Genomic DNA, 13,478 nt, shown 5'->3' with positions numbered 1-13,478 from the left:
ATGTCGCGTGCTGGAGAATTTACAGTATTTATTTATTTGGCATGGGGGTGGTGTGCTTTGAATGTACTGCTACTTGTTTTTCCTTCCTTTTATGCTGAAGGTTGCATTTGACATTGGCTACTCATAAAAGCAATTATAAATGTCATGAAAATCTTCTTCCTTGCCTAATTTTTTATTTTTTAATGGATAAACTTCCTTCCCTTTGGCTCACACAAACAATTGTAAATTGAGCTGCTGTTTCCCTCCCTTGGTCAGTTGTAGTTTTGTGCGATGTGTTTTACCCTCTGATTGGAATAGGATGTGATGCATATTGGAGGAGCAGAATATATTATTCCTTCTTTTTCTTGCAGTTACATTTTCTCAAGTTTGGAATGGCTTAAATTAAATTGATACCATCCACATACTGTTTAAGCTGCCTGTGCCCTCTGATAACCTCCCTGCCCCCTTTTATTTTCAGAAAAGGAAGTTAATGAACTGATGGAAGAGCTTTTTGAGGCGGTAAGCTTTTTGGCTTTAATTTCTGTCGTATTTTTTAAAAAAAATTTGTATTCCATTGTATTAGTCTGATCGTTCCAATGGATGAGCTACTTATTTTACTGCACGTTTTTGTTAACTCATTGTATTCCGTTTTTCTGAACTTCCACAAAATAATGTTGGTTATTTTTACGCAAATTAAGAAGTGTAATTTTAATTTTTCAAGGTAGGTTTCACATGTTGCTTTTGTGGACAAGTTTGCCTGTGCTGGGTTCTACTCTGGCTTGCTAACCATTCTGATGAGCAAAAGGTAATGAATGACGAGGTTTCTTCAATTCGTAATTAACTCGTTATTTAAAATACAACATGTTCCGCTCATATTTTTGTGCATACAAGGGTTGTTTTGATGAAGAGTAGGAACATAGTCTGCTGTACTTGAGATTGGGAGAAGAGTTATTCAGGGAAATTTGTTCCCCACTGTCACACAAATGTGATACTCCAGAAATGTCCAAGTCACAATGTTGCAAACAACGGTCATCAATAAGTAAGAGCTATTCATCGCAGCTGACATCATGGATGAGAGACATAATTAAGCCTCCACTTATGTGGTAGGGGGAGCCTTATACCTGTTGTAGGGTTTGTTTCTACAATTAGTGCCCCCAGTTTTTAATGTTACCTCAGATTTTCTTCTGTCCCTCGGAGTGCTAAACCACCATTTACGTTTTTTTTTGGGGGGGGGGTTCTTCCTTCACTCCAAATTTCCAAGCTATATCCAAAACTGGCTGGGACTTTCCCAATGAAATTTTGCATCAATAATGGGAATAAAAATATGGGGTTGACATTTTTTGACGTTGACCTAATTTTTAAGGTCATGACCATAATAGACATTTTAAACATTTTCACCATAACTCCATTAAGGTTTGTCTGATAGAACAAAATTGCCCTCTCTTGATAGCTTAGACCAAAGAACATTTACGCTTAATCTACATCGTACTTCTCCAAATTAAATGTAAGGGTCAAATGTCGGTCTGAAAATAACCTGTTTTTCCACTATTTAGGAAGTTTTTTTTTCCTTCCTTTTTTTTTCTGCCAACTTTCCTTTCCGAGCTGTATCTCAGAGCTGGCTGGGACTTTCGGAATGAAATTTTGCATCAATAAGGGGAATAAAAATATGGGGTTGACATATTTTATGACATTGACCTACTTTTTAAGATCATGACCTAATTAATAGAAGTTTTTACATATTTTACCATAACTCAACTAATTTTTGTTCAGTTGGAACACAATTTCCCTCTCAAGATAATCTAGAGCAAACCGCATTTACCCTTAATTTACATCATATCCCTCCGAGTTGAAGGTCATTGTCAATTCAATTCAACTCATGGTTTTATTATGAAATCATCGCAGCCAGAAGTTGAATTGTGAATGATGTACAATATAAAATAAAAATCAAGAGAATGGAAGAAAACAAGCTCAAATGAGCTAAGATCGTCGTCCTCTTAATGATGACGTCATAAAAACGAATATGACATCATTGTGATGTATCAGGTTTGTGATAAATTATCTGTGCTAATGCCCGGCTTGATTGGCGCAAACAAAATTCAAACAGCTTGCCTAGTTTCGGAGATAATGGTATCGGTGATTTCCATTAGCGGCGATATTATGACGTCAACTTTTTTTCAAGAAAGAATTTCCAAAATTGGAGATGGTTACTGCCTGCGCGTGGGCTTTCTGCATATACATGGCAAGTTTCATGAAGATCCGATGAAAACTCTGGGTTGTGAAACAAAAAATGTTAAAAAATAGGAATGACATCATAAAAATTGATATGACGTCATAGTGATGTATCATATGTGTGGTAATTCGTCTCTGCTAATGCCCTGTTCGATTCCTGCAAACAGAATTCAAAAAGCTTGCCTAGTTTCGGAGATCATTTTTTATGCGATTTCCATTAGCGGAGATATTTTGACGTCATAATTTTTTTTCTCGGAGGAATTTTCAAAATGTGAGATAGCTACTGTCTGTGCAGGGTATTTTTACATATATATGCCAAGTTTCAAGAAGTTTCGATGAAAACTATAGGCTGTGAAACAAACTAGTTTCGGAGATAATGGTGTAGGCGATTTCCATAAGCGGCGATATTATGACGTCAACTTCTTTTCTAGGAAGAATTTCCAAAATCGGAGATGGTTACTGCCTGCGCGTGGGCTTTCTGCATATACTTGGCAAGTTTCACTATGATCCGATGAAAACTCTGGGTTGTGAAACAAAAAATAGGAATGACGTCATAAAAATTGATATGACATCATAGTGATGTATCATTTGTGCGGTAATTCATCTCTGCTAATGCCCTGTTCGATTCCCGCAAACAGAATTCAAAAATCTTGCCTAGTTTCGGAGATATTTTTTTAGGCGATTTTAGGCGATAGAAAATCGGAGATGGTTACTGTCTACGCAGGGTATTTTTACATATATATGCGAAGTTTCAGGAAGTTTCGATGAAAACTAGGCTGTGAAACAAAAAAAACCACAAGAACAACAACGTGAGTAAGACTTAGAGATCCTCCATGAGGATCTAAAAATTAGATTGCAATGACTGTAATAACATCTGCAAATAAATAAAATGAATTAGAAAGTACTACTTGTTTTAAAGAAAGTACAAGTACATATATACAGGAATGTGTAACATATGAAAAATAAAAAGAGTTTAGAGACTGAATAAAAATACATAATAGTGATGCGTTGACTTTGATACTACCTCTCGTAAACAAGACATGGCTGTCATAACAAGTGTAAAGGGTCAATGTCAACATACTTCTCTATCCAACTGACATTCATCAGTATAGTAAGGACATAATTCATATAGATACAATGCTGAGTATTGATTAAGTCCCAATACTAATATCTTTTGCAGCCATTTTTCCCTGCTGAGCAGAGGTTGGCTTTTTGCAGGCTCCATGCGATCATGGTTCCCTTCTTGAGGCAATGTTATTTTATGGCCGGATGCCCTTCCTGACGCCAAACCTGGTTGCCTCTTACAACACACAGGGATATGGTACACCTATTCTAACCGGGGATACACCGGGACCAGTACACTGGTACTCATTTTACCGACCTCGGAAGGATGACAGGCTGATTCAACCCCCTGGTGTTAATTCAGTGGAAAACAGGTCTCGAACTCGGGACTCTCAGATCCCAAGACAGCCACCCTAACCACTAAGCCAACACTAGGCTTTAAGTCCCAATACTAATGTCATGAACAAATCCAAAACAGCCCGCAACAATGGACCAAGCTGTTCCATGTCACGCGCAATGGTGAAGCACTCGCAGCCCACAGCAATGAACGAAGCTCTTCACGTGGAATGAAGTGAAGCACTCGTGATCCATAACAATGAGCAAAGTCGTTCCTCGACGTCATATGGATTAGAGCGAAACACTCACGGCCTGTAGCTACGAACGAAGCCTTTCCACAACATCATGTGGAATGGAGTGAAGCACTCGCGACCCACCGCAACGAACAGAGCTTTTCCACAATGTCATGTGGAATAGAGCAAAGCACTCACAGCCTGTAGTAATGAACAAAGCCTTTCCTCAACCTCATGTGGAATGGAGTGAAATGCTCATGACCCACAGCAATGAACAGAGCTTTTCCATAATGCCATGTGGAATAGAGCAAAGAACTCGTGACCCGTAGTAATGAACGACACGTAAGATTGCGAGGGTAACACCAGTGCATCTACAGCAAAATACGACAACTACTCAAACATGGTGAAGGGCAGCAGCAACTACACAGCACCCCCGTAGTTCACATTCTGAACGTTATTTTTTCACATTATTTTTTTTTCAGACCGTCAAATGGCGGTCTAAACAAAAAATAACACGTATTTTTTGTCATTGCTCAGTTTTCCCAATGCAGAATTTCAAAGACCGCTTGGCCTTCCAATATGTTCTTGCATCATAACAGTGTACCTGCACTGAAGTTGAGCACCTGACATTTCATTTGTATCCTTGACCTACTTTTTTTTGGATTATCACCCAATTAACTAAAAAGCATTTTTTGATCATAACTCAAATAATTTTCTTCCGATTTTCATTATGTTGAGCTTTGTGTATGAATTGTGGATTGAGGACACATTTTCTTAATTTACATTCTATCCCTAAATGTTAAAGGTCATATTGTGGTCTGAAAAGTTGGCCATCATTGGATCATGGGCAGCAGGGGAGGCATACCCTTAGCAATAGCTTTGTGATCACAAATATCTAGTTCGTATTGAGCTTCTATCAAAATTGCTTTTGTTGCAAATTGCCTGTATTGTTTTGTTTTTTTTGCTTCAGTTTGGGGAAGATGTGGAATGTCCAGAAGTAGATATTGCAAGGCTGGAAGAAGAAGGAAGTGATGACAATGCTGCAAGCTTCAATACTCCAGCAACGATAAGGTGTGACACATTCATGGCTGCACAAATCCTTTGTTGTGTAAAGGAGAAGAGTGGGATGAATGGCGAAAGGAAGCAAGGCAGATTTTATGCTAAAACATGGCTGCTTCACATTCTGTATTGTTTGTGTCCATTCTGATAACCTTTTCTCACAACAGCAAGACAGTTGCATATCGTTGGTAGAATATCCACAGCAGAGGACATTTACAGTGATATTGCACTACAGAAAAAGATAAGCAGGAAAGCTTCAGAAAATTGACATCGAATTATCCGGTGTATAAACCGTGGCCGTGTATTTACCGCTACCCTGTTTTTCACCCTCAAAAAAAAATTAATATATTGATAATTTTATTTTCTGACCTAGATCTAAATGCGTTTGTATATTAACTTTGTATGGAGCAAAGTGACTGAGGTATCAACGTGCTAACTCCCATGTCCGCTTAATTTCGTCTCACAGTCTTATTCTCATTTTCAAGAAGTTGAAGAGAGAGGAGAGGACACCAAGAAGTTTTTATTTTTCTTTCTTATTTTTTAATATTTATAAAGAGGATTTTTTCCTTGCGAGAAAAAGGAAGAAAAGGGATTCATACCGGTATAATCCATATTTCTTGTGGATTTGTGGCCCTGAAAAGGGCCGTTTGGGTTTGATGAAGCTTTTCAGCTACACCCGAGGAAATCCTCATCAATGCTTTCCTCGTCGGAGACGGCATGTAACTCCTTGTCCGAATCAGGGGAAAGCAAGTACCTGTTGCTGTCCACATCGCTGTCACCATCATTTGCAGCCTCCTCCTCCCAAATGATGTTGTCCTCTGTGTCGTCCATGTTGTTCGAGATGCAGCATTTTAGAAATGCTCGCTTGATGATGTCCGACGGTATCTCCTCCCGCACCTTGACGATCCAGCCGCAGATCATCGGAAGGTCAACCTTTCTCATCCTCACGCTCTTGGTTTAGGTCTTCTCCCACTCATTATCCAGTCAGACCAGCAGCGATGTAACCTGTCCTTGAACAGCTTGTTTATGGACACATTAAGGGGCTGGAGGAGCGTTGTCATCCTGCCTGGATTGATGACGAGATCGGTGTTGGTCTGTCAGAGCAGCGCTTTGGTGTCATCGGTCTTGTGACAACTGAACGCATCAAGAACTAGCATGCTCTACCGTTAGGAGAGACCACCATCCAGCCTACTACTCCAGACTGTGCGCACCCAGTCCTGGACCAGACCCTTGTCTATCCACGTCTTCTGTTGCGCACGAACAATTACACCGGCTGGAAACTTGTCTTTGCGCAGTGTTTTCCTCTTGAACATGACATATGGGGGAAGCTTGCCACCATCTGCGGTACAGGCGAGCATTACGGTGAATCGGTTCTTCTCATGACGAGTAGTGTTGATCGTCACATTGTGCTTCCCAATCACTGTGATGGTGGTCCTCATGAAGCATAATGCGGCCCGTCTTGAGATCATGTGACCACACCCAGCCTGTTATCGGATGCATGCAAGTTTGCGCGCAAGCTTATCTGAGGTGGGTGCTCTGTTATTAGATTCTACTTATTGTGAATAATTCTTCTTTTGATGTGAGACCAGGTGTTCTTCTTCTTTTGTGTTTGATGGCGCTTTCAGAGCTGCGAGGATTTGCACTCCGGCCACCGTAAAACACTTCATTCCGCAAAACCCACAAATGCAAAGAAAACTGAAAGCAAACTCCGTTGGAGTAGCTCCTGTGCTGCTGCCCTTCGCAGGGCAGCTCACCGGATGACAGAATTGGGGCAAAGCCTTCGGGACCCCATTCCTTGATGATAGGAGGAAAAGCACGGGGTAAACTTCCTGGGTCAGATTGCGGAGTGGTGCTGTGGTGTCATCTACCAGACAGCAGTCTCCTTTGGTTAACCTGAGGCGGTCGCTTCAGGTGGGTACCTGGAATGTCATATCCCTAAGAGAGGATGATCACCTGTCTCTGTTATCATTTGAGCTCAAGCGTTTGAACATTGGTATTGCAGCACTCTCTGAGGTTCGGAGACCGGATAGTGGTGAGATCAATGCGGGTGGTTACGCCGACTAAGATCATGGTCTGGTTACAGCAAGATCATGGTCTGGTCGCTCTGATGGTTACCGTGCCCAAGGAGTTGCTGCGGCTGTGTCATTTAAGTTGGCTCCAATGATAACTGAGGTAACAACAGTCAACGAGTGTATTATGAGACCAATGATTCGTCACTCTTTGCGTGTCATTTCCCTGGTCTCTGTATATGCTCCAAATGAGGTGAGTGATCTCACCGTTAAGGACGCATTCTATGCTGTGCTCGAGTCTGTAGTTCATCAGTGCCCCAAGCGAGATACTCTTCTAGTGTTGGAGGATTTCACTGTATCGACTGGCACTGATAGGGATGGTTATGAGTCATGTGTTGGTTCCCGAGGGTCTGGAACTGTAAACCAGAATAGCATGAAGTCGCTTGACTTTGCAACAAGCCATGGACGTAGGGTGGCTGCGCTCACAGGCTCATCACTGGACTTGTTATTCCAATGCTGGTGGTGTGTCAAAAGAGATTGACCATGTGCTTGTTGATGGTCACTGCAGGATGATCCAGAACTGCAGGGTCGACCAGAGTGCTCATTTCCTTAATACCAACTACAGGCTTGTTGTAGCAACTCTGAAATTTCCGCTTAAATCCGGGAGAATGGTACCATCCCCGCTTAGGCTGGATGTTGCCAAGCTCAAGGAGGAGAGGGTGGCTGACGAATTTGCGATGTTGATGATGTTGCCGGTGGATGTCTTGGAACTCACCGTAGGGCGAAGAACAATTTTGTCTCTCAAGGGACATTGGATACCATTGATCCATCACAGGTCCAGGCTTACTCGTACAGCTGAGCTGTTCAGGGAGTTGAGGCGTAAAACTATACATGTGCTGAGGGAGGACACGCAGGTGTATGTGCGAGGAATCTGTGAGGGGGTAGAGCATCATCTGTGGTCAAGTTATTCTCGTCCTGCTTGCAGTCAAATTTGCGCATTGCTCCTGCTCGGTGTACTGCAGTTAGAGCAGAGGTTGCTGGGCTCTTGACAGAGAAGTCCGAAGTGAAAGCCCGGTGGGCCGATGACTTTGAGCGGCTGTACCAGGCTGACCCACTAGCTGTTGAGTTGGATGTCAGAGGTGTTACTATCTCTATTGCTGATCTTCCAATCAATCGTGATCTACCTTTGTTTGTGGAAATGCAGGCTGCAGTAAACCGGTTGAAATGGAGTAAAGCTCCAGGGATCTGTGGCATCCATGCTGAACTTCTCAAGGCTGGTGGGAATGCTGCACTTGTGTCGTTGCATGCAGTTCTGTGCTCTGCCTGGAACACAGGCATCATCTCAATTGACTGGAAGGGGGCCTTGTTTTCCCTCTCTGGAAAGGGAAGGGTGATTGACAGGACTGCAACAATTACTGAGGGGCAAGGTCTTTGCTCGGATAATTCTTGATGGGGTTCCCCATCATTGACTTGAACACCAGCACCCAGTGCTGTCAGGCTTTATACCAAAGAGGTAAACGAATGACTGTATCCTTGCTCTTCGGGTTCTGACCAACCACAGATAAGAGTTTCGGCAGGGCCTGCTTGCAGCCTATGTTGATCTCTGCAAGGCATTTGATTCAGGGAATCGGGATGCCCTCTGGAGGATTCTCACTCTTCGTGGGGTGCCACCAAAACTGATCAATCTGATGTCTGAACTAAACTCTGGGACTGAGAATGCTGTGAGATGTGGTGATACCCTCTCTGACTTATTTCCTGTTGTTAATGGAGTTCATCAGGGGTGTGTGCTGGCCACCACACTTTTCAGCACTTGTAGGGACTGGATTCTGGGGAGGATGTCAGAGAGATAAAGCTGTGGTGCATTGTTTGGTAATGTCAAGATTTCTCACCTTGATTTCGCAGACGATGCAGTCAGCTTTGCGGAGACTCTGGATATCCTTTTGGGGGCCCCCGGGGTGCTGAATGAGGAGTTGGAGCCGCTGGGATTATGGCTTTCCTGGGTGAAAACTAAGATCCAGGCTTTAATGACATCTTAGATGCTGCGATCTTGTCTGTACCTGTTTATGGTGAGAATGTTGAGTTCACGGAGAAATTCACTTACCTAAGCAGTGATATTCATGTCTCCGCATGTTGTGAGCCAGAGATCAATAGACATCTGGGTTGGGCCTGGGGAGTCATGGATTCATGGGATCATGGTGTGTGGCACTGTCAGTACCTATTCAGTTGGACAAAAGTCTGAGTCTTCAGGTGCTTGGTGCTTTCAGTCTTGCTCTACGGATGTGAGACCTGCAGTCTGTCCAGGGATCTGAGACAAAGACTTAATTCCTTTGGTTCCATGTCTCTTCGGAAAATCCTTGGCTATCGCTGGTCAGACTTTGTTTCCAACGAGCAGTTGCTGAGGGAGACTGAAATGAGATTTGTTACCTGCGTAGTCCGTGAGTATCAGCTGCGGCTGTATGGACCTGTGGCTCGTTTTCCTGACGCTGATCCTGCTCAACAGATTCTCTCAGTGAGAGAGTTTTGTGAGTGAATGGGTCGACCACATGCCTCGTGGTTGCAGCAGTTTTATCAGCATCTCAAGGAGATGGGGATGACTGTACAGAGGCCCCTGGAGTGGACATGCGGACAGTGGACACAGCGACGCATTGCTCCGGCACATGCTCCCATAGCTGACCTGACCTGAGGCTCTATATACACCATGCACCCAAACTCCAGGTGTCTCCAGCCCTCACTTTATTTAATTTCCGCACACGGTGTTGAAAATGCTGTGCAAACTCTTAACCTGATCCGATTTTCAAAATTTAAATAGTGGAATTGAACTTGAACAGCAGTTCCGACTGCAAAAAAACAAAAAGTGTTAATTTGGAATCAAATTGAAATTCAGCATTGACCCTTTTTAATACTGATTTTTTTTCAATACCTGTGTATTAACCGCATCCCCAACTTTTACCTTTTCTTGCCGATACAAAAGTGCGGTTTATACACCGGAAAATATGGTACTCCTTTATGTGTCACAGGTTCCAGGAGCCACTTGCGCATTTATTAAAGGATTGTCACAAGACGGTGCGAAGTGAGCTGAACGTGAAGGCCCGGTCTTCACACACACAAAAGAAAAATCCAATCTGCAGTTTTATGTTGAATGAAGCTCAGAGGATTGAACTTCAGCAACAGATGCAACAGGTACACCCCTTTGTATGATGAATTTCCAAACACAACAACTTATTTTATGACATGTTTTAATCGTACGAATCACCAAGTATTGACTGCCTAGAAGGGGAGAAGAAATGTGCTTCACTTAAATTTTCTTGACATTATTTTTTGGAGCATTTATTCAACAGCAGAAGGATGACATTTAAATTCCATCAGATAATTGGGACGGAGGGGCGAGGGGGGAATTATGATAGAAGAGATATGGTGTGAAGGATGCACAAGAGAACCTGATCGATGCAGAAGCCAATTAGTTCTGTCATCCCTAACGCATCCTCATCCTATTGTCTTGTCCAGGGAGTTCAGTTAATTACCCCAATCCAATTGTCGTGTTGCCGGGTGTGGGGGGGGGGGCTGTGCTGTCAGGTGCTCAAAAAATCCTGCTGTGACACCAGTTGTCGTGTCCACGGCGGTTATGTTAATTGTCCCACCTTTGACTCATTTGTAATGGACGGGGCGGTTAACACCGGTCTGGCCAGATAGCTGAACGATTCTACCTTGGAGGCGAACACATGATCCTTTGAGATTATTGCGCGCGGGATGGATAGTGGCAAAGGCATATACCAGAGGCATTCACCAGGTCGGAGGGACAAGGGTTATATTTGAACTCACAATGAATAGACAGACACAACCAAATTTTAAAAATAAGGCTTTGATGAACATAAATCAAATATTTATAATGGGAATAAATCAATGCGTGATCATAAAAACGTGAGGTAAACTAAAGCTAATTTTGAGACGTCTCCACACAGACTCAAACAGACAAGAAGAAAGATAAAATAAAGGAAAATCCCCTCCCTTTATTCTGGCACTTAGCTGGGTGTCCAGAGGAGATCTTTTATGAGCTTGGCGTTCGAACCGCGTCATCCTGCATGGGAAACCGCACCCAAAATGGCGCCAAGCTCTGCATGGGCAATGTACATGAGGTAATTTGTGCAGTGGTCTTCAACACCAGGGCTTACCAGCCGCCGTACAGTCTCTTCTCTCGAACGAATGTGCCGACCCCGCTCCTCTCTTACACCAGGTCCACTCACAACGATGGCCCACCTTCCTCCTCTAACACACAACGGGATAACGCCGAGCTATTGCTGAAACGTGCTTCTCTCTGTCTCTATCGATCTCTATCTCTATCTCTATCCCTTAAACGAATGATTTTGTGACTCAGCCGAACAGTAATGGCTGGCATCTTGCTCTGGCATGCGGGCAAATTCACACAGCACGAACACGAAAATCGCGCAGCCTTCTTCGTCATGTCGAGAGAGGAGTAAAAAAATGAGACCCTCTGTCTCAACCGTGTTCCTCACACCAACTGTCTCCTCGTCTTCCACCTTCTGACGTCCAACAACCAATCCAAAGCCAAGGGTCGTGGCCTACCTGTTGTTGTTAAAGCGTCGTTCGTTTTTATATCCGGCTTTGTAAATGCAAAAACGTCGGAAAAGGTCACGAGGCAATCACATACTTGGAGAAATTAGCCTGAAACCCTACCTAATTATCACAGCACCACCCCCCCATGTGGTGACGTAACAATCTTAAGCTGACAGTTTTCCCAACTTAATTTACATCGACATGTCTCCTCATCCACAGACCATGCTACACCATACAGTCCTACCTTTACTATGAAGTTCCTCCATCTACCCCACAAACATAACACTATTTTTGCAAAACTTGCAAAACATTGTCATCTCAGAAACAACGAGAAGGGCACTCGGTGGAGCGCATACCTCCGCCACGTAATGCCTGATCCACGAGAACATATTGGGTCCAATACATTTTTGAAATATGCTATACAGTACAATATAATTTTTGGCCCCATCTCTCAAAGGTGAAGAATCACATTGAAAATTAAACCATTCTCATATCCAGATCCAGATTCGGATCTTCACCAAAATCAAATCAATTCATCTTTTCGTCTTTCAAATCAATCAAATCAATTCGTCACACCCAACTTGTCCACCAAGTTTCGTCCGAATCCGTCCACAACCTTTTGAGATATCATGCTATATTATAACGAATTTGGAAGCCTTGTGCACACCGACAGACAGCCGTTCCCGTGGCTTAGTTATTTCGACAAGTATGTGTTTATAGTTAGGGCCCCCTACCTGTGTCTAATGGGAATTACATGTGTGCACTGCGAATTACCTTTTTAGTCAGGCTTTTTGCAATACAAATCGAGCCTCCAGCCAACCGAAACCATCACTCCTTCACTTCGCACATCGCGCCATTACACACGCGTGTCCAGCCACATACGTGGGTGGAGATTTCCATCGCCTCAGATCGGGACTCCACCCAGAAAGGCATGGGCGTGCCCTTTAACAATAACGCACAGAGAGCGACTTTCCCGTGACACCCCGGCCAATGAGGGTTGAGATGGCCACAAAGGGCGACTTTCCCATGACACCCCAGCCAATGAGGGTTGAGATGGCCACAGAGAGCGACTTTCCCATGACATCCCGGCCAATGAGGGTGGAGACCAGACCGTCTCAGATGGCGATTTTCTCACCCCGGTCAAGAAAGATATAAAGGAACGCCAGGCTGGGGAGGTTGGTCGTCTTGGGGGTCTTGGATCTTGGTGCTGGCTGGTTCATCTGGTCCTGGGTCATCGTCGTCTCTGATCTTCTCCTTGGTCTTGGTTGATTGGTGCGTGGCCGGTTGGAGAGTGCGGTACCTGATGCTTGGAGCGGCATCGTATTGCGGGTTCGAGTCTCGCCGAGCCGGATCGTCGAAGACCACACGAGGTGGATGTGAAGACTCCGTTCCCCGGCCAGGTATGAAGAAAGTCAACAGAAGAGGATTCACCAAAATGCAGCTTTATTGAAGGACCACACGCCAGCCAGCGGAGTTAGTGTTGGCAGCTCAACCAACAGTGGAGAGCTCCCAAAACCACACTGAGTTTTACATTCAAAAACTCTCCCTTATATACAATCTATCTCTAATTCCAATCTATTTCTGGTTATACTTTAACCCAAGTTGGTGTGACAAGAGCTCATTTTTCAGGGCCTCACAGTCGTCCCTTTCCCACGTACAAAAAAGTTATTATCACTGTGGGATGGTTGCAGGACAGACAGAAATCCCTTTTAAGTTTACATTAATCTAAAGAGAAAGACAGGTCTGGCTTTGATATCACAGTGAGAGCCCAGCCCTAGTCACAGTGAATGAACCCAGCTTTATTAGTTTCTCAGAAGTGGAATGTGGGTTGTGCAGTCAGGTGCAGCCCTGTGCCAATGATGGACTGCCTGACAGCATTTACAGGCTATGACCATTTGAACCTAAACAAAGGCCCAAGAGTGGAATGCTTTAACACAGCCTGCGTCTTTAGAGGGCATTGGGTGGATTGATTTGCTGGGACACCGTGCCATTAAAAGAC

At 43.8% G+C, this 13,478-nt stretch overlaps 1 protein-coding gene across 8 annotated transcripts in view; it reads left to right on the top strand.

Moving 5' to 3' along the window:
- The window catches only part of LOC147015973 (GON-4-like protein), a 216,485-nt gene that overhangs the window by 49,551 nt on the left and 153,456 nt on the right, over positions 1-13,478 (top strand). For all 8 annotated transcript variants that reach the window (XM_085848645.1, XM_085848644.1, XM_085848646.1 and 5 more), the window contains exons 10-12: positions 458-498; positions 4,810-4,910; positions 9,925-10,087. In XM_085848645.1, the coding sequence (XP_085704771.1) occupies positions 458-498; positions 4,810-4,910; positions 9,925-10,087 (305 nt within the window). The remainder of the gene's footprint in view (positions 1-457; positions 499-4,809; positions 4,911-9,924; positions 10,088-13,478) is intronic.

Source organism: Eptatretus burgeri, chromosome 12 (assembly GCF_056783735.1).
Source record: "Eptatretus burgeri isolate ZD-2024b chromosome 12, Ebu_testis_v1, whole genome shotgun sequence".
In the NCBI taxonomy this organism is placed as follows: domain Eukaryota; kingdom Metazoa; phylum Chordata; class Myxini; order Myxiniformes; family Myxinidae; genus Eptatretus; species Eptatretus burgeri.
Note: the sequence above shows the minus strand (reverse complement) of the source record. Positions and strands in the feature narration are given on the sequence as shown.